General features: G+C 39.7%; 1 protein-coding gene across 2 annotated transcripts in view; it reads right to left on the bottom strand.

Moving 5' to 3' along the window:
* Positions 1-23,493, bottom strand: part of abca12 (ATP-binding cassette, sub-family A (ABC1), member 12) — a 99,648-nt gene extending 76,155 nt beyond the window's left edge. For both annotated transcript variants that reach the window (XR_011917965.1, XM_072397217.1), the window contains exons 1-31: positions 23,422-23,493; positions 23,134-23,227; positions 20,925-21,063; positions 19,988-20,121; positions 19,484-19,554; positions 18,877-19,047; positions 18,577-18,770; positions 18,345-18,463; positions 18,042-18,142; positions 17,496-17,642; positions 15,847-16,013; positions 15,438-15,571; positions 14,697-14,827; positions 14,069-14,233; positions 13,547-13,755; positions 13,106-13,233; positions 12,785-12,899; positions 9,991-12,612; positions 9,629-9,741; positions 9,320-9,387; positions 9,079-9,221; positions 8,754-8,884; positions 7,847-7,989; positions 6,393-6,557; positions 5,964-6,181; positions 3,917-4,864; positions 3,657-3,763; positions 1,971-2,077; positions 891-1,090; positions 540-616; positions 57-187 (exon numbers count right to left, since the gene is read on the bottom strand). Coding sequence is in view for 1 of the 2 variants with exons in the window: in XM_072397217.1 (XP_072253318.1) it covers positions 57-187; positions 540-616; positions 891-1,090; positions 1,971-2,077; positions 3,657-3,763; positions 3,917-4,864; positions 5,964-6,181; positions 6,393-6,557; positions 7,847-7,989; positions 8,754-8,884; positions 9,079-9,221; positions 9,320-9,387; positions 9,629-9,741; positions 9,991-12,612; positions 12,785-12,899; positions 13,106-13,233; positions 13,547-13,755; positions 14,069-14,233; positions 14,697-14,827; positions 15,438-15,571; positions 15,847-16,013; positions 17,496-17,642; positions 18,042-18,142; positions 18,345-18,463; positions 18,577-18,770; positions 18,877-19,047; positions 19,484-19,554; positions 19,988-20,121; positions 20,925-21,063; positions 23,134-23,227; positions 23,422-23,487 (7,458 nt within the window). In the remaining variant the exon portion in view is untranslated. The remainder of the gene's footprint in view (positions 1-56; positions 188-539; positions 617-890; positions 1,091-1,970; positions 2,078-3,656; positions 3,764-3,916; positions 4,865-5,963; positions 6,182-6,392; positions 6,558-7,846; positions 7,990-8,753; positions 8,885-9,078; positions 9,222-9,319; positions 9,388-9,628; positions 9,742-9,990; positions 12,613-12,784; positions 12,900-13,105; positions 13,234-13,546; positions 13,756-14,068; positions 14,234-14,696; positions 14,828-15,437; positions 15,572-15,846; positions 16,014-17,495; positions 17,643-18,041; positions 18,143-18,344; positions 18,464-18,576; positions 18,771-18,876; positions 19,048-19,483; positions 19,555-19,987; positions 20,122-20,924; positions 21,064-23,133; positions 23,228-23,421) is intronic.
* Between the last annotated feature and the right edge of the window lie 1,344 nt (positions 23,494-24,837).

Below are 24,837 nucleotides of genomic sequence, written 5' to 3'. Positions count from 1 at the left end.
AGAACACATAAATAGGTCAGTAAGTTTAAAGTGAGAACATGCAGATCCTGGCCCACCTGTAGATTGTTGTTTGGCACGATGGTTTCCATCAGGAGCTGAAGAGCTATAGGATTGAAATCCATGTGTCGCTGAACATCCACAACAAAATCGATAGGATTCTTCAACATCTCACCAACTGTGACCACACCTGGGAAATAATGAGATATAAGAGTTAGCCTGTACCATATATCTATTTTTAATTAAATCAGTGTCAGCTACACAACAATAAAAAGGGAAAAAAAGAAAAAGGGAACAACTATAACCTGCACCTTTTTTTCTTTTTTTATTGTAAAGACTTGCTTTGTACCAAAAAATGTTCTTTTTTTCTCAAAAAAGCTAAACCTAGTTTGGGCTAAAATGACATATTTTGAGTCTGAAAATGTACTGTTCTGATTGTAAACTGGTTTCACGGTCAAAAACAGTAGGTTAATGTTTGCCAGTTATTACTGAGATTCTCCCAGCAACAAGCCAACTAAAAACTAGCTAACAGGTAGACTCACCTGGAGAGGTGAAGTTGATGTTGAGAGAGCTCAGGCTGCTGGTGTTAAAGCCCAAACCTTGACTCAACACAGTGGTCCTATAATCACATTCACACAAATATACAACACACAGAGACAAACTTGTTGTAATCACACAAAAATGTAGCTGATTTTTCAGACTTCTCTGTAATCTAATCTTATAAGATGAGTTAGATAAATGCAGCTGACTGTGCAATTCTGTGATGGTATTTGGCAAATTACATGAAAAATATAAAGTATAAGCAGTGAAGATCTAGACAGTGGTGAGAGCAGCTTTCTCTGCACAACATGCTGCTCTCACTACTTTGTTGACAGGTGAAGACAACTCTGTACCAGTTTGTCTGGACATTGTAGCTCCTGGGTTCGCCGATGACAGCCTGGAAGATTACTTCCGACATAGAAGTTGTGTTCATCAGCAAACTCTCAGCCAAGATTTGCAAGGTGGGCAGAAAAGTGTGACAGAGCTGCCCAGGTTCTGTAGATAGGGTCAACATCAGCTGACGCACAGACTCCGTGCTCTCCAAGGTACAAACCTGCAACATATAAATCAGTCAGATGGGGAAGAATAATCCTATAATGTCCTACTGTTCTGATTGGTAGAGCAATTCCTTCAATGTTGCTTATTCAAAATTTGTAGCAGTAAATCTCTCTACCACTTTATTCATATTTAGTGAATGTTATGTCATTGCTTTTGTAAATTTTGTATGGTTTTGATAATCGGTTGCTAACAACAATGGTTGTTCTAATTACTGCCCCATGAAAAGGGAAAAACGCAAAGAAAATATTCTCTCATTGAGGACATTAAAGGGAGGATAATGATCTAACATGTTCAAGACACATTGGGTTTTTCGTTTATATATAGGCCAATTGCTTTTACAAGTTTTTAAAAGAACATTACTTGACCTTTGTGGTACACTTGTGTTTAAAAGGTGGCCCACAAATAACGTTGAGGTGAGGTGAGCTGAGTCATTTAAAAATAGCCTTTCCTGATCATCTAAAACAAAATAAAGTCATATTTGAAATAAGCAATAATCTAATTAAGCGAAGTGGTGTATATACCATTATCTTAATCACATTATTTAAACATCTCTACACTACAGTGGCAGTATTACATTTTAAGGGAGGCAAAGTAGGGTTAATTTGTAGTAAATGTGACTCTTTTTGTTTGTGTACTTAGGTTTTTAAGATTTCCATATCTCATGGTCATCAAGTGATAACTGTTCGAACATTCAGGAATTTAGAGTATAAAAAGGAAGTTGAGGAGGCTGCACTTTTCCTCTCAAATGCGGTGATGACTGAACCACACCAGCTGATGCAATAAGCCATAGCTTTAAGCCTTTTTTGAATAATTCTTTCTTCTCTTTTAAACAAAAATACCCCTTGGAGGTAACGTGTGACAATTAATGCACAAACCTGGGATCTCAGGTGGCGTAGCTGCTCTGTGAACTGTGGCTCTGTTGGGTTGATCTGGAGAAGCTCAGTCACTGTTTGGATGGTCTGCTGCATGAGTATCAGGTTCTCTGTGACAGGTCAGAGAGACAGGGAGACAAAGGAGTGAGACAAGAGGTGCAATTGTGTTAGAGTGTAGAACCTTAAAGAGTCAGGTCTGCAAGGTGACAGAATAACATGACATCCCAGTGGGCTTCATTACGACTTGCACCATTACGGAGCATCGTAGTCAAGCACCGAGCAGCAAATGATGTGCTTAAAGTGAAGCCCTGTGTGGGTCTGATGAGGCCAGGAGGGCCAGCCGCACTACATGCTGTCATGCATTAAAACAAATCTGACAAGCCCTAAGAAAGGCACCACCTTAGGCTACAAGATGTGATGACAGAATATTTAATTAGTCCAAAATTAGACAATGGTATTATTTAATCTCAGACTGCTCAACACCTGGAGGCCTCTGCAGTTATAACAGCTCGCTGTGTGTTTGTTTGGGGGAGGATATGAGTGGGGTTGCAGAAAAGTGAAGCTGCATGCAGAATGATTCTATGCACTGAAAACATTATCATGCAAGCACAGACGAAAAATTAAAAAGAGGTCATAGCTGTCCACTTGTGCGAATGTAAGAGGAGACATTTAGCGAGGGCGGACGGGATAAGTGATTGAATTCTACCTTGCTAATGAGATTTAAAAAGGTGCTGAGTGGCTTTCTGCTGGAGAAGGGCCATATGGCCTTGGGCTCTTTGGGAGCTCAAGCTAAGCTACTGTGAAGTCGTATTCCTCATATCTCCAAAATGAATATTTGCTGCACTATAATCATGTTTACAGCCACAGTAGCATTGACAAAATGCTATATGGTGTTCCTTTGGTCTTGCAATAGCTATAAATTGCAGGATGGTAGAGTTCCAAGCTGTGTGACTGTTTAACAGCAGACTGTACTTATGCATTCATACTGTCACAGCAGGTATGCAAATACAAGCTGCGGCATAAGTGTGAACTCAACAGCACAACAACAATTAGACTAGGAAAGAGTGGAGGGGAGACTCACAGTGGAGTCAGTAGGGAAATGAGGTGTTCATTTGGGAATTATCTATTTAACTAATTACTGCACATTTCACACAATAAATCAGACTTTGGATAAAAAAGCCCAGAACTTTCCAAACTTAGTTAAGAAGATGGAAACCTGAATTGTTAAAAAGGCAATGTTATGCAGATTTGCAAGTCCATGGTCATTTAAGGGGGTCTACGAATAATAAATGTTTACATCTTTAATATTTATGAAATGCATTGTTTTCCTTGCAGATGAAATTGCTGCAGCATCTCTTGTTACATTTAGTTTCAAATGTTCTAATTTAGCTACCGCCTTTTCAAGCACCCTCCTAAACAACCCAGTTTGCTCTGATGGGTCTGCTAATTGATGGAAAAGGGCTACATGCAGAGCACCTGCTCATTCTTTGTTTGAGATGTGCTTTACTACCAACCAGGCAACAAGCCTGGATGACAAATGATGTGTTTCAGGTTCTTTAAGTAAAGCATTTTCTGTGGGAGAGAAAAACTTGTTTTGCTTAGGACTTTGGGTTTAATAACTATGCAGACCTATTCCACGCACAAAAGACATATAGCACATTAATGGAAATACAAGAATGTTTAAATTACCTTGAGATTCACTGGCTAGCGCTCTGGTGATATTTTTAATCTCAGAGGAGAATGGAAAGCCATCGGGAAGCATACCAACAGCATTTGTCAGGAGATTCATTGATGGCCTGTGGAAAATTGAAAAAGGAATATACATAATACTGACCTATAAGGGAAACAAGCATCTTCTCAAAGCTAAGGCAAATTCAGATCTCAAGAAAGATGCTGTGCACAAAGGCAACTTATTTCTCCTCTGATTCTTAATGCCAAATAACACTTACGTCTGAAATAAGTCAGGGTGGGTGAGGAAGGAAAACATTCCAAGGGCAGCATCAATGGTTGCTTCCCGAGAGGCATTCAAGCCCCAGGGCATGTCACTTGTAGCGCCCTTCATTACAATGTTCAGATCAGGATTGGCAAAGAACATGTGGGCCGTCTCCATAAATTCTGTTGCGGTTGGAGGGACAGAGATGGCTCTGAACATGGCGGGGTAGTCGATGTAGAAAAGGTCTATGAAATCATCCATGGGTTCTCTTGTCATCATCAATGAGACATCTCGTCTTTGCCTGACCCTACTCACTTGGTGACCACCTGCTACTTCTGAGTGTAACATGCCAAGTTGATGATGCATGGGGGGCAGAAGATCACCGGTGCTTACCAACTGTCTAAACATTGCAATTATGTTTCCAGCCAGGTCTTCATAAAGCTCTGTACCCGCAGGGAAGCCCACGTTCATCCTCTTCAGGACAGACAACAGAGGTCTGAGGATGTCATACATTTTGGGCAGAGCCTGACTCAGCAGATCCAGTCCAGACGCTTGAGTTGCAGCCAACCATACAGACATCTCAACCAAATTCTGCACCATTAGGTTTGTCTCATTGGATGCCAGAAATTGATCCAGGGCTTGGTAAACCATAGGCTCATCCCCAAATAACCTCATGTTGATCATCAGTTTGATAGCCTCCCTCATCATGTCAGCAAACAGGAGCCCATTAACTTCAGTACCATTTCCCCACATCAGGGAGAAGATGTCATTTGAGGTGATGTTTGCTGAAGTTAGGAAGATCATTGCTGCTTGTTCCAAGAGCTCCTGTGACGAGCTGCTGTTTTGAGCCAGGTGGAAGTTGCCCAGGATGTGGGTCAGTGCATTTATTGTAGCTTCAATGTAAGGCTGCAGGGCGGGAGCCACGGCAAGCAACTCATCTGAGAGCTGTGTAATAGTAGTCAAACTGGAAAAAAAGAGAAATTCACTGAATGTCAAAATTCTTTCTTCTGACCCAATGAAAAAAAATATCAAGATGAATTGTGATGGTTGTATGACCTAAATGATATTTAGAAATATGACTTCTAGGTAGAACTCAGTGGAATTTTACACAACTACTTTAATACATTGCAACCCATGTTTTAATTATATCTCCTCAATACAATGACCACATAGACTTCTAATTTCTGAGATTTGGAAAGAGAGAATATTTCTTCATCACTATCCTTAATGCCAGCTCACACCATTTCATCCTCAGTAATAGAGTGAAGTGTCTTTCCACTGCTATCACTGATCTATAAGTCAGGTAGTAAGACCTGATTTCTTGTGATATGCAGAATAGGATCCTTACCACCATACCTATCCCATTATTGTAGCTGGCACAAAAATGAAAATCAATTTTAAGAGGATGTCCCAGCCATCTGGATCTTAGTTGAGCTCTTACCGTTTCGGGCATTGGCCTGCTTTCAGGCAGACTTGCATTAAATTAATCAATCTGAATGCAAATGTGAACACTCCAATTCCTTGTGTAATTATGTACAAATCAAATTGGTCTGACTGGTGCATTTGGTTAATGTGGCAACAGCAAATGGAGTGGTAAGTTCATGATGAGTTCATGTATTCTGTGGGTGAGGTATGTGGGTCTGAGTGGAAATGGTGTTAACTCTGAACAGAATCTGATAGAAATATAGGCAATCTTTCTACAATATAATGAAATGCTGTCAACACACACATCATTTTCAGTGGGATTTCTTCTGTGGATGCATTACAGTACGTCTGGATATGACTGCATTGCACTGTCCTCAGATAGCATTGGTCTTTGTGGTCTAGTAAGGCCTGCAGTTTTTTTCAGTATGATTTATTGTTGCAATAAAAAGCATTTGTTTCCAATGGTTTTGAAAATCCGATGAATAATCTGATGTGATGTGTTGTCAATTAACACCTAATTAGATTCATCTTGGATGCTTGATTCAAAACAAAGAGATTTCCTTTCTAGAATGCAAATTACGTGAATTAAGTGAAAAGCACATTGTTTTTTGCAATGACATAATCCAACTGTAGCTGACCTGTTTTGCAACTGCATGTCCTGGAGCTGCTCATACCAGTAAGCCTGTGCCTCAGGACTCAATGGCTGGCCTGCCAGTCCAGACAGCTTGCTGGAGAAAGTGTTGATGAACTGCTGTATCACAAGTGTGCGGTTCATGCTGACTTGGTAGAGAGGCTGTACTATTTTGATAATCCTGCCAGCTGCGGCGTTCACACTCATAGGTCCCACGCCCATGTGCTGTACAGAAACAAGCAGCAGAAATGGACTGTTAACAAATGCTGGTTTCCTCTGTGTGCCAACACTGCCACCAAGTGGTGAAACTGATGCTTGTACTTCGGTAAGAGTTCAATTTTTATTACACATGTTGCAGAATAATACAGACAAGACAGCATTCTATCAAATCTGTTCGTAAGCTGTTTCCATTTTAAACTGCCAAGTCTCCACTCACATTTATGTTCAGTTGGAAGTAGACAGTCTGGGCTGCAGCGTGGGCATCCAAAACAGGCTGCAGGCTGATGTCACACCACATTGACAACGTGGCATTTAACCCTGCTGCCTTTCGAACAGGTTCCCATGCTTTAAGAGCCTCCCCGCAATCCAATGTACCATTTGCCTTGAGGGAAACAAAAAGACAAACATATTTTTATGTGTCATACGGTATCCATTGAAATATCCTCATCAGGCACTCTTGTAAAAACAAACAAATGAAAATAGAACAGTGTCTGGGACATAAAATGTGGAGAATATCCTAATAGCTTCCTTTAAGTTTACAGTTAAGCATATAAAAAGAAAAGTCTTATGCATGCATATTTTTCCCATGATGTCACTATTTACACACCCACACATGTTCTTTATAGCCTATAACATGAGTCTCTTATGGGTCTCAGATAGCAGGTGAGTTGAGTTAGCTTCAGGCTAAGCCAGGCTAGTTCTTCCACCTTATGAGCAGTCTTTGTGTCAAATTAGGTTAACAAGCTGCTAGTTGCTGAGGGTTGCTTATCTGCGTGTCTGCATGTATCTTTATGCTAAGATAACTTAACCAGCTAGCTACACTGACTTCACAAAATTAGAATGAGCCTTCACAAATGTAAAACACTCAACATACCAAAATTTCAATTAATTAGATAGAACTGCATGAGAAATTTCAGTGAATACAACAGTAAATCCACATTTAATAGCCTAGAATTTTTTCAAAATCCCTCTTGTGCGTTTGCATAAAACATTAGTCGAACATTAGCATACATAAGCGTGCTATTATATATATATCATAAGATAATATCAGATATTAATATTATCAAACTGCTTAAGTTGCGAATCAGACCAAATCTGAAACACAGAAGCTTTTTTTTAAAGATTCTTTCAACAAATTTCTTTTGATCAAATTAATTTATCAACAAAATTAACCTTTTGAAAAGAAAGATTTTTTTTTACAGTGTATTTTTGTAATGAAATGAGGCATATCTATGACAAATCCCAGCAAGCTTCTGTATACCCTTATAATATTGTTCAAAGCGTTAACCAGTCCAGCAAGACCCACATGCTTTTTGTTTCCTTGTGTGAGAATGTTGACTGTCTGCATATCTGATAAAGAGAAAATAAATGTGCTAATGCCTATGCAGACAGATAGAACAGACAGATAAAGGCACAAGGCAAAAATGGTGTCTTGAGTCTATCAAGTGTTTGGAAACTTGTGCTAAATGTGAGACATAATAACACTGCTATTGTTAAATGCAGCAATGCATGGCGACTAACACAATAAGTAGCTTTGTCCCACCTCAATCTCTCATAGACACAGGCACGTAAACACATCTACAAAAGAGTGCCAGCAAATGACAGTGAGGACACACTTAGGTAATGATGACATTATGTGCTCATGCAATTCTTGAAAGAACATAAACAGACCTGTTGAGCTGCTTGAATCGTGCGTTCAATGGCAAACTGCATTCCCTCTGAGAGCTCTGACACGTTTAAACGACTCTTGTTCACGGACACTGCTATGTCTGTCATCAGGGTCACCATGGGCATCTGAAGGCTCAGTATCATCACTAAAAAGAAGAAAACAGATGGAGTAACCAGCATACATTACTTTTAATTGAATCAAAAATGTAATTACAAACTCATGTCACAACAGATTAAAATCTTCTGCTATTCTCCTCAATCTAAATATAGTACCCCAATATAATAAAGTGTCACGTTAATCTTGTTATAATTGTTCAGATCCATCGTTTGGACCTTCATAGCTGAGCTCATGTGCTGCAAATTACGTTCAAGATACCCAGGCTGTCTGATTTGACAGATCTTAACAATCAATGATTAAAGCTCAACCTAGCCTAACCACGTCCTACACCATGATGCAGTGAACTGTGTGAGAAAATGTTCAAGGCATTCTGACGCTTTTTACTTTCTCTATGAGAGATCATCTTACATGTAAGTGTAGCTGAAATCAGGTACAAATGTTTTCTTAAAGTTAGTTGAATGTTGATTTTGTCAGATGATGCTGCGGTTCTAAAATCGGGATTGGCCTAATGCCTTATTAAAGTCTGGAAATGTATTAAGTCATCGACACATGGTCTTGATCAGCTGCTTCAGTCAAGTTTTCTCACACATATAGCCATCTGACAAAATAAACTGAAAACTGTATTTAGCTTATTGGAAATTTGGCGGTATTAATATATACTTATACTTTACTGTTTTTACAAAAAGATTTAAAAAGTTGTAACAGCTGCACTGCTTGAGTCTCATTCTATTCAGCATTGTAATTCTGATTCTCCAGACCAGAGTTTCCACAATAGTTTTGATGTGTGCTCACCATTCTCCGCTTGCATGCTCTTCACCAAACTTCCAATGACCTTTTCGGACAGAGGTATAACAGATGCGGTGCTGTTCCACAACTCTGTCCCCTCAAAGGTTGACAGTAGGGCTGCCAGCATCTGTTCAAGTCTGTGACAAAACACATTGTATTTGGTTTGAAGCAGTCACAGAACTGAACAGCAGGCTTCATTTTGACTTTTTTTTTTTTTTCCAAAAATGACTTAATGAGACATCTATTTGATCAAATACAAAAAATGTTGTACAACAGCATCAAGTAATTACTTGTTTGGTTTGCTTCCATCATGGCTGATGATAAAACTTACTTGTCCCACGTGTCTTGGTCTGCCTCCCCTGTCATCAGTTTCTCCAGAACTGGAACAAGATGAGTCAGTTCCCCTAGAGGTGGAGCAGGTGACCCTGTGTCTCCCATAACAAGTTGCCAAAACATGCTCAAGAGTTTTCCTACCTATAAATATAAGGCGAACAATTAGATTACAAAATAAACTTCCAACAAACCAAACCCTCTTTTCCACATACATATGTTCACTCATACATTGGATTTACCTGTCCAACAATTTCTGGCAGAGTTTCAAATGATGCTCCAGCAAAAGTTGCCCACAGAGTCGTGTTGCCTGAAATCATCAGAAAAATGAGAAACGTGAACTTTGATACCCAACATGCAAACACAAGTCTTCCACCAATACTCTTATAACCAATGCTAGAAACATTGTTACTTTGATTACTTCGATTCACCTTCACCCTTTGACTATCCAGCGTCAATTCTGGAATAATGGTGTGCACAATGCTAAGTCTACTTCAAAACATTTATTCAACATGTTGTCTACCTCCAGTTATAGTGAGAAGCTAACTTACTTTGGCCAGACTCCAAGATGAAGTGAGTGATGTTAATGAGGACAGAGACGTAGGCCTGCGCTGTGCAGTTTGTCGGCAGGAGGCTCTGGATTGTCTTCATCTCATCTACAATTCTTCAGAAACAAAGCAGATCAATATTTCACATCTGAGCTTTTCTCGTTTAAAGGTCATTGTGTTTTAATCAGCAAAGCAAAGAATGCAAAAGTGCGCAATTCATTTCCTTGTTCAGTTACGACAACAATGAGCTTTGTTTATTTTAAAGACAGGTGAAGAATCTGCCTCAAATATTTTTTCTGCATATCAAACGTTTATATCAGATATTATTGCAGTCAAGGTTTAGCAAATATATTAGTATCACTCACATTTGATTCCACTTGTCAGGACCGCCGCCATTAGACATGCCGTCAAAATATGTAGTTACCACCTTGACTACACCAACCAGATATTCGGCAAATATATCTGGTAGTATTTGTTGAATGACCCGCTCAGCTGTCTTCAGGATGAGAAGGGAGATGTTACGTGAAGAGGCAAAACTCATGTTTGGATCGACAATGAGTTTTAGTGAACCTCGTATCATTTCCAGGATATCCTCCTGAACACGAGGCGGTAGAGGGGCAGCGGTTGTGGTCAGGATCTGCATTGCGCTTTGGACTCCTTCCAAGATTGCAGCTACAAAGTGTTCACTCTGTAGGCCACCTGTTTCCTCTACAATCATTAGGGCTTTACTTACAGACTGGGTTATGTTGCTTATCATGGAGAGGTAGGCCAGCTGATCACCACTGAGGAAATTAGCCATCGACTGCAGCAGCTGCTGGATGTCTGTCACAGGTGTGGATGCACTCAGGGAGGAGTTTCCCCACTGAAGCATACTAGTAAGGAGTGATGGAATATCAGGCTGTTTCATCCACTTTTCTATGAGATTCAGGTACAGTTTGATTTGGTGCTCAATAGAATGCAGAACTGTTGTGTTGAACGGTTCGTACAAATATTGATTGTTATTCTGAAGCTCTAGGCTGACCTTGATGAAGTCCCACAGATGGCGAGTAATTTCAGTTGCTGCCTGACCGATTGCACTTAGCCCCGAACCATCTATTGGGTACTTGAGGTTGTTCATAAGGAACTCAATCTTGTTACTGACAAACATAGAGAATTCCGTCTGAGCCAGCTGTGATGCCACTTGCATGTGTGTGATTAAGAAAAAGGGTTGAAGGAGCTCTGAGACTGAACTGTTGCTGGTGATGTTTTCCAGCCTTTTTAAATACCAGTTCACAAGCTCCAGATAAACTCTCTGGGCATATATGGGGTCCTCCATCAAGGTAGAATTTAAACTGTTGAATGGTTCCATGTTGGTAACCAGCTGTATTAGACCTTCCACCACTCGGATTTCATTCATGATCTCGGGAGTGTTCAGTTGGCTCAGCTGGAGGCTCATCTTGATGTTAGCCAGGGTGGTGTTCAACGTGTGCGCGGCAACCATGTTAGGATCAGAACTGAAGTTAACTTTGATGACACCATTGATAGTTTTATTGACAATTAGCGTGATGAGAGAGAGGATGGATGTCTCATTACGGAGAGCGGGTAGGCGTGTCAGAAAGCCACTGACCCCATTTATCAGCCCCATGACGCAGTGGGAGGTTACCTTTGGGTTATTTTGAGGTTGAAAACACTGCTGAACATTGACAATCTCCATCACATTTACCATCAGCTCATTCAAGTTGGCAGCTCCAGCTATTGCAGCAATGTCATTCAGCTCCTGAATGGTTAGGTTTGACTGTCTCAGAGCATTCTGCACGCTGGCAACAGTGATATTTGGTGTAGCCATGACTAACTTGATGAAATGAAGGGCCTGTTTGAATGTTTTCACATTATCAGCATCATTTGGTGACAGGAGGAGGGAGAAGAACAGGGATGTCATTTCTTCACTTTCCAATACCAAAGGAATGTTTGGGCCTATTTGAATAGTGACATTACCATTGGCCATGAGCATAATTTGTAAAATCTGATCCAGGAACGTGAAGATATCTGAAATTCCAGCCAAACAGTTCTGTCCCTTTGCACATTTGGATATATGATACTGCAGAGCTTTGAAATCCTGGAGAAAGTGAGCAGTTTCATTTTGGACAGCAGGTGGTAGAAGCAACACAAACTTCTGGAAAACAATGTTCTGGGCATCATCTGGACCAGCCTGAGTGAGGTTCTGAAGGCTTTCAGGAGTTAGGAGATTGAGAAAGTCCTTGGAAACCATGTGGAGGTCAGTAACTTGAGCTGGGCTCATCTGGCCATTTGGCAACAAGACATTTTCAATTTTTCTCAGTCTGTAAAGCGAAATTACAAACTCTTGAAGCTGGTGTACGTAGCCCAGAATGACGTTAGTTGGGTCAGCATTTGGAGAATCCATCAGCGTCTTCAGAAGCTCCGTAGCACTGAGGATAGCTTCTACAAGGCCAGCTGAGGTCTGATTTGTGAAAGGACGAATGGCTTCTTTGAGATGGGCCACATCGGCAGGGTTGAACGAGTTGGTATATGTTAGCAGACTATGTCCCATGATGTGGGAGAGAGGCAATGTGAGGTTAGTTTCCAAGGAGAGAAACTGCATTATCAACCGTTCAAGTTCAGGCATTGTTGGGTCTGTCTCATTGAAGGTAAAGATGTGCTGGTTGAGCCTGCCAACCTTTGAGGCCACATCCAGCACCATGGAGGCATTGATGGGACCCTCACTGAAGAGCAGAGGCAGCAGGGGTGTCAGACCGGTGGACTTGAACAGGTTACTGATAAGTGGAACCATGACAGCAGGGTCTGAGATGTTCTGATTGGGGAGAACCGAGATCATCTGGACAAAGTTATCCAAGTTATGCATCAGGTTAATCAGACTGGCAGAAAGGGCATCTCCACCTTTAATTTCTTGTTTCAGATATGAGGCTGCCAGGTGTGAGTATGTGTCCCGATACACATGCTGCAACAGATTCACAGTTCCTTTGAGAATACTAGAAAGAAAAGGGAAAGGTTGGGGACAAAAGATCAGTATTATTAGAATTTCAATGAAAATTTAACCGATAAGAGAATGACATAAATCTACTGTATTTAACATAATCTAACAAGCAGTTTAATGTTTATCTATTTTTCACACCAAATGAAGAACAAATCTTTGTCACTCACTTCACCAAAATGTCTTGGCTTGGTGACATCAGAGCCTGTGCCACTGTTTGAATAAACTGCGGCCACTTCAAGCCAGTATCACAATGAATGGCTAAGGATGCAGTGTCAGCAGAACCTGAAGGACAAAGTGAAAACAGGTAAAAAATCACTTCATCATTGAATAAAGAAAGGTTGGTCATCTGGAGGGATATTTGTTTTCTCTGTACATCCTGAATATTCTGTGTTTCATTGAGCTTTGTTACGACAACGCCGTAGCTTATTAATTTACACAGAATTCATGTACATATACAAACTGTACATTATTTTATCATGTACACTCACAGTTTGCTGGCTGAGTTGTGATGCCAGGCCTGAAGTTCACAATCCAGTAAATCATGTGGAAGTAGCTCTTCACCTCAGGCCAAATGTCCTCAATCTTTTCGCCAAACTCTGCCTGGAACTTGAAAACACTACAAGCAGAACAAAAGCACAATGAACAGTGAACGCACAATATACAAGCAGGCATTGCACAAGTTAAAAACACACCATGGTGGAAAATTGATCCTTTGACACGCCTTAGTTTTGCTTGTTTATTTTCTTACTCTAAACCTAAGCTGGTAATTTTCACAGCCCTGTCAAACATAAATCTAGTTTCATGGCAAGGAATGCATTTTCATCTGTGTCTTGTGATTTTAATGCTTTTGTGAATTAGAAATGATTTAGCTCATATCGTGATCTGATTATGTCACTGGAATTAAACCCTGCAGGTATGATTGTCAGCACCTTTGTTGAAACGTTGCAGTAACATCATGAGTAGTGTTCTTAGGCATCCAGTTCATCCAGTTTGCTCCACCCAGCTCTGTGAACAGTTTGTCCAAAAACTCTCCAAAATGCAGGCTTTTATTATGCAAGTCATGCCACTCAGACAGAATCATGGGAAGTGTGACATTGAAGTCTGCTTCACTTGTGAGGGTGCCGTACACTTCTAGCACCTGAAAATCAGAAAACAACAGGAAATATGAGGCAGGGTTTAATTATAAGCTGACACCTGAGTTATGTTAAAAGAATCACAAGGTTGGTTGAAATATAGGCTTCAAATCGTAAGTACCAAATAAAACATGAAGTATAAATAAATAAAAACACCTTTAGGCAGTAATAGACGAATTGTCACAAAAAAAAAAGAAAAAAAGGGAGCGTGATAAAATCATTGATGCGTTATTTACATAATATCGACATTTCAGGCCACACTTTTTTTTATCTCCACTGTGGGGAGAAAAAAAAATGCTTGAATTCAGTAGTTTTTACCTCTTGAATCACATGCATCCAGTCCTTAATCAAAGTTTGCTGAAGAGCTGAGCTGTTTTGGCAGATCATTGATCTCCACGCCTCAATTGTTATGCTCTTGGTGGATAAGAGCCACTCGAAGGGCCTCAGAGCTTCTTCACATGTTTGAGGCTTTGATAAAACAATCTAGTGAAACAGATGGGAAGAAAATACATCACCTGCTGAGTATTTCCTATCTTTATCAGCATTTTTTACGACTGAAAATATAAAACATGTCATCCCTTCATCATTCAGTAGCACATGTGACAGAGAGCTGACATATGTGTGGATCATTAGTCAAACAAAAGATGGGTCCAGAGCTCAGCCAGCATATCACAAAGTTTAAATAGCTTAAGGTATGTGTTTGCAAGCAAAACTGAAAGTAAATGCAGCCACGGTGTGGATTAAAACTAATTTCTTGTGAAATTACTCATGTGCCTTACATATGGAGTGCATGTCTATCTGCCTCCCAACATCTGAGCAATAACACTGGTGACTAAGTACTTATAAACACTTATGAAAAATCATAATAAAAGAAAATAAGATTGAGGTTGTGATATTTTAATCAAAGTGTCAAGGCCTGTGGTAAATTGAAATACTACAAGCATACCTTCATAACCACTTCCATCACACCGTCCAGGACATGGTTGAACCAAGCGCTCGCTTCAGACTGGTTGGTCAGCAGCAGATGATAAGTCATTTGGAGTTGACCAGCATCTTCCAGGACATTGCTCATCATTTCTGGGGACCATCATGTAGACAACAAGTGCGCACCAAGGAGATAAAACCATGTCAGTTTATGTATTCAGTGTATTCAGTGAGACAAATCTTTTGATCTTAGATCCTAGAAAATACAGGCCTTCTTTCCAATAAATCAACCTTTGGACACTCTCCTTGTTTAAGCTGAACCTTGACTCACATTTTTCTTTCTATGACATATTCCAGTTTTCTTTTGTGTGAGTGTGTGTGTTTGACTTTTCGGCATGCAACTCTTCTAATCCCTCTTTGGTTCTCAATGTTTTTTCTTTCATAGTCCCTTGAGGAAAGGTGTGAACTTGTGTCATTTACCTTTTGGTTATACAATATATTCTTTCTGGAGAGACAATAATGGTGATTGTAAAAGTATGTGAAAAATCCAAGCCATGATCCTGATATCAAACACTAAATTCCCTTCGTGTTTTCATTTGGTCTGTCTGCTTTTTGCTTTTTAATGGTAGGACTGACAACTTTGATATCACTTTTTGTCACTTGTCTCTTTCTCAGTAAGTTCTATAGCCTAAAGTTGTGAATAGACAGAGATAAGTATGAGATTTTTACCACAGCTTTTCATTTTCTGTTTTTGTAACCTTACCTTCTACAGTGTGTAAAGCCAGCGTTGTTGCCTTCATGGACTGAAAGCCAGTTCTCAGGACTCTCTGGACAACCAGGTTCACCTCTGGTTCAATCTCTACAATCTCCAAAAGTATTTGACCGACCCCCAGAAACCTACCAAAGCATAAAACCAGGTTCAACATAAATTACTACCTGTTTCTTTGGGAAGACGTACTGGTTTGTACTGGTACAAATGTCTAATTAGAAGGTCTGGTGCACTTAAAGAGATTCAAATCTTTAAGTGTGAGAGAAAGCTTCTGGAGTGTTCTTAAATGTATGGAATCCGAACGTGAGAGGTTGGAAAATCTGGAATTAAAAGCCTCAGTAGTCTTAATGAATCTATTTCACAGCTTTCATTTTATTTTAAAAAGAAATGGGATTGCACTTACAGCTCCTCGTCGATGTTTTGTGGTTGTGCAACTATGCTACGCCGGGACCTCGTGATGTTGGCGCCTTCTTGTTCTCCTGAGGATGAACCTCCCATAAGACTGTGAAGCAGTCCTTTGGCAAAGGACACATCATGTGCTGCCACGTGCTTGCTCCATGCCAGGAGAGCCTGGGAGTAACACAATTTACATAAGGTGGAAAAACAGAGGAGAGGAAATACCAAAGATTTAATTTGTAAGTGAATGATTCTACAAGGTTGTGTTGCTTTACGTAAGTTTCTACATAGAGAACAAATCAATGTTGGATTAATGTTTACCATTAATGCAGAGTCCACACCCCACATCCAAACTTCAATTTTTGCTTATGCCTCGAGCTACAGCAGCTCATGTCCTCTTTAGGCCATACAACAAATAAGCTGAGGAGCATAAATGCTCATCTAATCAATAAGGTAAGAGCAAAGGTGTCTAAAACTCTCAAAGTTATGCTAATTACTTGTTGATTAATAAAGTTGCTCAGACCTTAAAGATCATCTCTTGCAAAAATGTAGTTTCTAATATTTTCAACATGTTCATATGGTATTTCTCATATTCTACAGGCTATAAACGCAACAAGTAGACAACAGCACAGTGGAACATTTCCACCTAGGAGGATTTCACTTATTACAAACCTAAGAAACCAGTCCTGTTTTTTGGTGCTTTGTTGCACTAAAGACTTGACAGCTTGTGGTCACTGACTCAACTGTGAATTCTGTATCACATCAAAATAAGTGCTTCAAGACAGTGTTCAGGCCACCTGTCCGAAAGTTAAAGTTGAACAATGAGAGGACATTTCAGCTGGATAATGGATCTAAGCAGAAAAGCATAAGAAATTAAAACAGGCAGTGAATGTAAGACATCCATCCATTCATTCATCCATTTTCTATACCCTTTTAATCCAATTCAGCTGCACACAATGTTCCGAAAAGGATCACAGGTGTTTCCAAATATGTCAAAACAACCTAACACTCTGTCCTTTTCCCTACGGAATTTACTAGTGTACATTAAGCATGATAATTATGAAGGGGTAATAAATCACACTGACAGACTTTACAAATTACTGTCTGTCAAACTTAAGCAGAAGCAAATCAGAACAAGGCAAACACATACAGTCCAGCAGTTCCTAAATCTGTCTGTCTCAAAAAGAAAAGGGAAAACGACAGTTTGGTCTCAAATCATTTTGTTCTTTTTGGCGTTTTCAGAAGGAGGTGTGTAATTAAGTGGACAAAAATGCAGGGCTTTTCTTGCCTCAAAAAAGACAAATGAGGGTGTACTTGCAACTGGATCGTGTCAGGACAGCAGAATTTATAACCAGAAGCTTATATAAACTTGTGCCTGTGTTAGCTTCTGACTCGGAATTATCTTATTAACACGTGCATGCTGTTATGGCAGTGCTAATTGGGTATCCTTTAGGTTTCTGCTCCCTGGAGCTGCATTTGCCTGTTGCCATGGCCAACAGCTTCCATACAAATCATCTGATGTTCTCAGCAGCATGACACAGCAACAAAGGCAGAAAAAAACAGACTAAACATGCCATACATAACATAACATAGAGTCATTTCGGATGTCTGCAGGTCTTTGTGTTTATACTGAAAACTTTACAGATAACACCCTACCTGTTTTGCCACCTTGTCAGGGCTGATCCAACCCAAGAGCAGGTTTACAGTGCCCGTACTGCACGCAACACTTAGCCACATTGGGTTACTGCTGTTGTCACACAGGTAGGAATGCACCATGGCCTTGTCCAACGTCAGACCAATAGCCTAGGACAGAGACCCCAGTTATAGTGTTTATCACAGAATCATAGTCAAACTTTTAACATTTGCTCTTTTGGAGCTGGCACTCAAATGCCAACAACAAAAAAAACAAGATAATGTCTAAAAACCTGTCCTATAACTTTTTTTGTATATTAAAAGTCTCTTCAGTGACCCTGAGTCTGGTTTCTAAATTCAGAAGTAAATGTGACGCAACTGGCTTTCTTACCAGAGGGCACAGTTCTGAAACTAGAGTCGTGAGCCAGAGAGTCAAGCCGTTTTGAAATTTTAGACATTTAGAAATTTAGACAAAATTCCAAGGAAAATATGTGTTGGAGGGACAATTGTCTATAGTCTTAGTCATTAGCCTATCCCTGTATCTTTTGAAAATACTCAAATGGCACATACCTTGTCCAGTGGTATCTGAACCTCTTGTAGAACACGTTTCATTATTTCACTCAGTGAGTCATTGTGTAACATGACAACATCTCCGAGGGAAATGGAAACATCTAAGAAGATCAAAAGGACATGTTCCAATGTTAGCACCAAATCGACTGGCAACATTTTTTTCTGCAACTTTTTTTCTTTTTAGAACTGTGTTTTAATCAATGCTTTCCCAAAATACCGGAACTTTCTGCCTTGATTTTGATTAGGTATAAGAATTCAGACAAAAAACTCTGGGAAACAATAATGCTGATGGTGTCAAGTTACTTTTTCCAGGCCAGTTTTGAACGTAGCGGATCAAGTTGGTCCCTCCGACAAGCAGGGGATGCACAGCGGAGAATAAGTCACCAGTTTCAGGGAAATTCCTTTGGATGACATACATCGCACTAAGGAGAGTATGAGGGGACAAAAAACATAATTAGCAAGTGTAGTCAATACATCCCTCACACATCAGCCATTTGTTCACTTTTGCGCTGTTGCATCATCGAAAATACTTCACCCCTGTATGTTTGTGAGTAGGGTTTCTGTGCTGCTCAGCGCTTGGTCAACAGAATGAGGGGAGAAGAGCTGAGGAAGAGCAAGAAGGCTCTCCCACAGTGAGGTCTCATTTTGCAGCTGATCGAACAACAGCACCATTGTCCCGGCCACTGAGAGTATCTCATCTGGTTCTGTCAGCATCAGCTCCGTTAGTATCTGACAACCGAAGATAATGTCTTAGTCACAAACTAACACCAAAAATTATTTTATATTTAAAAAATATTAACGTGAACGCACAAATCCGTACTGTAAAAAGGCAAACCTGGTTGAGTGTATCAATTGAGACTTCAAATACAGTGTCGTTGGAGTTACAGAACGTGATCACTGCATATGTCAGGGTGTCGGGTGAGGTCCTGTTTATCATGGGCAGAGTCATAGTGCAGATGGCTCTCTTCAAAATGTTCACTGACTCCAGCATTTTGTTCAAGGCCTCCTGCAAGACATGTGATTCAAGTTATTACAGTCAATCATTTCATTAAGAAAATCTTAAACCCAATCAGCCATTAGCTTTCAAAAAGTAAATACATATTTTTATAAATAAACAACATTGAGTTAACACTGCAGTTTTACCCATTCTAAGCACAACAAATGCTTGCTGAGCTAAAAGGTAGAGTTTTGAATATGAGTTAGACCCAAGTGACCTATGGTACCTTACTTCAAATGGACTTAGGGTTAGGGATACACTGACAGTCCTGAAATTTGATTGACAACGTGATTTTAGCAAAAATCTGTCATCGGTTTATTATGTTGTAGCAGACTTGGCGTTTGTCTTGTCATTTAATTATTCTTTGGTGCATGGCTTGAACTGAAAACCCCACTATTTCCTCTGAAAACTCCTCTTCCTTTCACTGGATCGTGCAAATACCCACCTGATCGTCCAGAGTGGTGTTGATGACACTCATGAGAGAGATTTTACTATGGTTTCCTTGGTAAGATGAGCCTTTAAAATAAGGACACATGGTTGAAGGCTGACAGAGTGTAAGAGTTTATACATCAACAACAATGTCTGCAAATAGTCCTAATTACCTCTATCTTCCTTTTGGCAGTTAGCTGGACAGATGATTTCTACATTTTAAACATATACTACAAGCAGATGGTAGATAAGCTTAGTACAAATAAGGGGGGGGTTACTGTGCTTTATCTTAACAGTAAAAGTAAACTAAATCTATCTACTACCACAAATGAAAATCTTTAGAGATCTTCCTTTTAAAAAAGTGCTATCGTGTAAGTTAATTAAGATTTGAATGTGGCACTTTTATCAAGATCTCAAAAATGAATAATTCAATCCACACAAGTGATGAGTATCTTTACTAAAAGCACAAACAGTTAGGCAAATTATACAGACGAAGTCCATGCAAAGGGGACTAACTTACCAAAAATGTTTTCCAGGACCTTAACCAGCGCTGCTGGATCATTACTGGAGTCAGTGGGGAAATTTAATTGGAAAAATTCTCCTCCATGAACCAGAGCTGACAGTGGGGAAGTCTTTTCGTCCGAGTGGGTTGACCTGTAATGTACATTTTTAAGTTATGAGAGCTTTCTACTTAATCTCCAACACAACCTAATCTTAAATGGTGTTCCAAGAGGGAAATCTTTCTGGTTCATATTATTCGATAAATGTGCAATTCTGTATGCAACTTAAACAGGCCAGAGACTGGTCAAAGATCTGCAGCTGAAACAAAATAAGCCGCTTATCATTTTGGATTATGTACCATAAGTGACCAACCCAAAGTTGCATTGAAGCAACTCTGTCAACTTCCACTGTAGCCAAGGCGGTGCTGCTGAGAATCTGCCCACCTGTCCAACAATGCTAAACCTAAGCAAATCCTGACATGGTCATCCTTGGCCAGAAGATCAGTTTTATTTAATCTATTTGAGTAAATATAGCTTCAAAGAGGATCACAAGTTTGCTCGCTGAAATACGTTGAACAGTCATCTATTTACATTTGATTAGTTCCGTTTTTTTGATTAGACAAAATGTTTTCAGTAAAAACCCTGTTGATCATTTATTCTACTTTCTACTTCGAAAGCAAAACTGAAGTTGAAAGTTTTTCAACCACCTACTATTGTTCCTGCTTATGGCATTTAAATACTCATGCTTACGGATGTCATTTTAGCCCTGAAGGCCAACAAACCAGACAGGTTTGCGTGAGCAAGTGTCAAAGAACAGTACAGTTAAAGAAAATTCTGCTAGATTAATGATGTAGGCTATTGTTAAGAATCAGTTCCCCTTCCCCTCATCCACAACGGAATGTCTGTTCTAGGTATTCATGCAGAAGTCCTAAGTTCCTCAAATAATAAAAATGTTACCGCTTATTCCTCGATGACTTTGACGTAACTGAGTCCACCAGGCGAGATGTGTTATGACAATTGCTGTCTGTGTTGCACATTAGGGTCTGCAGGAAAGGGAAGAAGCCTGTGCTGGGTAGATTACGGGGTCCAACATAGCCTAGAAGAGACGGTATTAAGTTTTACTGTCAGGTTGATACTTAAAAACGACTCTTGATTTCGGATCTCTTTCAAATCCAGAAGCACTGTGCTTCAAAGTGAATAAATGGATCACAAGTCAAAATACTACATTCAAGTTCATTTATAATCATCAATGACATTCATAGGGGGAACCTATGTTTTATCAACAACAATAAAATAGTCAGGTTTAAGTATAAAAAAAAAATCGGAGAAGTTCTTTGAACAGTTCGTGGAACATTGTTGATTGCAGTATAATAAGCCTGTGATCATTTTGTGTGGGCTGTAACACTCGGATCACTATCTGTGCGTAACTTATACCATCTTTTGTCAGGAAATAATCTCAGCTATTTATTCAAGGCAGGACAAAAGAAAATAACATGTGAAGAGGTATGAGGATCAAGTTGCAGTTGAACAGCTATGACCACACCAAATGTACGGAACATCACATGTGTGGCATTTTCTATTTGCATGTTTTTCCAACAAACGTTAAAAAAAAATGGTTTAAATAATGACAGCCATGACACGCGTGAAAGACCGGACAAAACCTTGAGCATGCAAGATACCTTTGAAAACGTGTCTTACATCACACCCCAATGTTATCTATTTTATCCACACACCCACTTTTATTGTTTAAATGTATAGTTGTCACAGCTGGAAAGAGAAATGATCTGGGAAATAAAACATTAACTTATGAGAGTTAAACAATGGAGAGCAAAAAAAGCTTCACGAAATACCAATGTAAGAGGTATGACGCAAACACTGGCTTTTGTAACTACTTCTTCACAAAGAAAATGAACCTTCGATGGCACTTCCTCTAGAGGTAAGGATTGCTCAAACCTTTCAGTGTATTACTACTGTTAAGAAGCAGGGGGGACAAGCATAAGCATCGGTGTGTGCACAGTTTTTAAATTTAAAAAAAGAATAATAATAAGCTTCCAAACATGACACTTTTACCCATCTCGAAATTTTTTTTCTGATAATGCATAATCGTTTTGGGACAAACAGGAGCCCATGCTGAAATCGTTATTATTCGTTCTTTTAGATCAGTTTTGGCCATATTTGCAGACCAAGTTGAAACAATATGCAAGATTCAAAGTGAATGCTGATCATTCAATCAAGTTCAGATACTAAAAGTGGTTTTGTTGTCTGTCTTGGGTGTGGTCTAATACTGTGCTTGTTTCCAGTACGTATGGAAAGAAAAAAGGAGTCCTATTGTTTTGAAACAGTGGACAGCTTTTATATTTGAGCCCGCTGGGGTTATCAAATTACAAAAAGAATCCCTGCATGCTCAGAATGTGATACATTTAAGAGAGGCTGAACAAATCATGTGAAAGCAGCTTCCACTGCAATTGTTATGCTGTTATTTTTATAATTCATATCATACACATTGACAGTCAGATTGTAGGATGAAGCCTGTCTAAAATAATGCTGATGCTGTCGTATTGTGAGGCTACACACTTTTTGCCTGCTGGTAACTGTAAGTCTTGACCATCCCTCCCTCCCCAACCACCTTTTGTAACCCTGGCAGTGGATGTCGGCACAAAGGTAACGTAAGACACTCCCTCAAGAAAGAAGCCTTACCCACATTACTGCAAATGAACAAAAGTGACTTCAGTCCACAGCATTTAAGAAATAAAGGAGAGCTAACGTCATGTCAACAGTGACTGGATAGGCTCAGTTCTAAAAGGCTGTTGTTGTTTGACCATTATTCTTCATTTGATTACTCTGATTGTGAAATTAGAATTTGGTGTGAAGGAACTGGCCTTTAATGTACCCTGGGATCCATGTGAGGTCTGTTTTGTGTCAATACATGTTTCAGAAGTGCCACAAATTTAATGACTTGATTCAATTTTTTTTAAAGTTGCTTAAACAGTATCTCACAAAAATTAAAGATAAAAAGATAAAAGATATAAAAAATATTTAGAACAGATGCTTCCACTGATAAGCTACTCTTTATAACTGACAAAATAGGATAGTTTCCTTGTAGTATATTTGCATTTGTCTCCAAACTGGATCAAAACCCTTTATTCCAGGGAAGTTTTATACTCACACGTCTCTTTGACGATGGGAGGGAACTGTTTGCGGGTCACAGCAATGATGATGAAGATGATCAGAGGCCAGGCAATCAGAGTCAGGGACCATAACTACAACACAATACATTATAAATCAGGTATGGTAATCCTTTCGTGAAAAGTTCATTTATTTTGAGGGACACATGGTGTGAAAGCTATGGGTTCATTTAATTTACAGCAGATATTCTCCAAATTTATTTTTCATGTTGATCAAATTTGAAAGGAAATAAAACAAACAAACAAAAAACTCAATAAATGTCACCCACAGGTTGTCTAATGACGGACAGTCCATTCTTCCAGAGAAGAAGTCGCAGCTGCTGGAAGAAGGCCATCAGTTGAGTTGCTGAAAATAAAGACAGACACATAAAAGTGACACACAAACATATAAAAGTGAGTAAAGTCATTTATAAATTTATAATACTGTATTAAAGTAGTAAAAACCTCACACCTAAGTGTGTGTGTGTGGGTGTAATTCCATTATTTCAAGCAACAATAAATTCAGCGGGACTGGAAGTCGAAACATCCAAGTCAGATTTACTTGACAAGTGGTAAAGTTTGTGAAATTATGATGAGACAGTGAGATCATTTTACTGATGAAATTATCTTTTAGTGAAATGTATTCAAATCTATGTACAGTAGTCAAACATCGAATATGAATAAACATCAAAATACTGCCATCAAAATATCAAGCGGCTGCGGTAACACTTTGATGCGCGCGCTTTACAAGAAGCGTGAAGTGATAAAAAACAGAAGTACCGACAAACCTGGCTGCCGCTGTCCTCTTGGCTTGTGGTTGGGTTAAATTGGTTTGAACTGTTCGCTATCTTAGTGTAATTCGCAGGGTCGTTAGGGCGGGCATGGTGCCGCGGGTGGCCCCTAGCAGGATGCCCTTTCCATCAGTTGGATCGTTGCAGCGAGAAAAAAATAATAATTCACCCTCAAAAACAGTGAGAGAGAAAGAAAACCAAATCCTAACGCTTAAAAAACAAAAAGAGAAACTACTCTTTATGAACCGCAACAAAAACAGCCTTCACCTCACCGGCTTCTCCTGTTCTCCTGATAATGAGGGCATTGCAGCTCGTCCTCTCTGTAATAAAGAATAGCTGTGAGGGGAGAAAAAAGGGGTGTGACTGGCTGGTATGTGTGTCCAAAGCAAAAAAAGAAAAACGCTCGTCTTTTTCCAACAAGTTAACGAGACTTGCGCTTGAGATTATGTGTGATTGGAGGGTCCTTTAAATGCAAGAATATGTGTGTAAAATTAAGGACTTCTATATCTTATTATCTTCTCAATCAAATATCCGAATCGTTTGTGTGGATGCTGTGTACAATCATGACCTCCTCAACGCTGCTTTGCAATGTTCATTCAGGGTGACTTTGGTGAAAATAAGGAATTGGGAGAAGTGTGATGAAGGTTACAGGCTCCAGTGTTATGAGGCGTTAATCTTTATTATTCATAGCTACTGAGCATGTGGATGAGAGTGCCGACAGGGTAACTAAAGGCATCATAGGGAGATACACTCATTTTGTAACCAGTTGCTGAGGGATGGGGGTGAGTGGATCTCCACTGGGAGAAGTCACACTACCATCGTGAGGGGAAACCGCTGGGAAAAGTCACACTACCATCGTGAGGGGAAACCGCTGGGAAAAGTCACACTACCATCGTGAGGGGGATCCACTGGGAA

This window comes from Leuresthes tenuis, unplaced genomic scaffold (assembly GCF_036924035.1).
Source record: "Leuresthes tenuis unplaced genomic scaffold, fLeuTen1.0.hap1 SCAF_12, whole genome shotgun sequence".
NCBI classification, from domain to species: domain Eukaryota; kingdom Metazoa; phylum Chordata; class Actinopteri; order Atheriniformes; family Atherinopsidae; genus Leuresthes; species Leuresthes tenuis.
The sequence above is the reverse complement of the archived record's forward strand: the minus strand, read 5'-3'. Positions and strand labels throughout refer to the sequence as shown.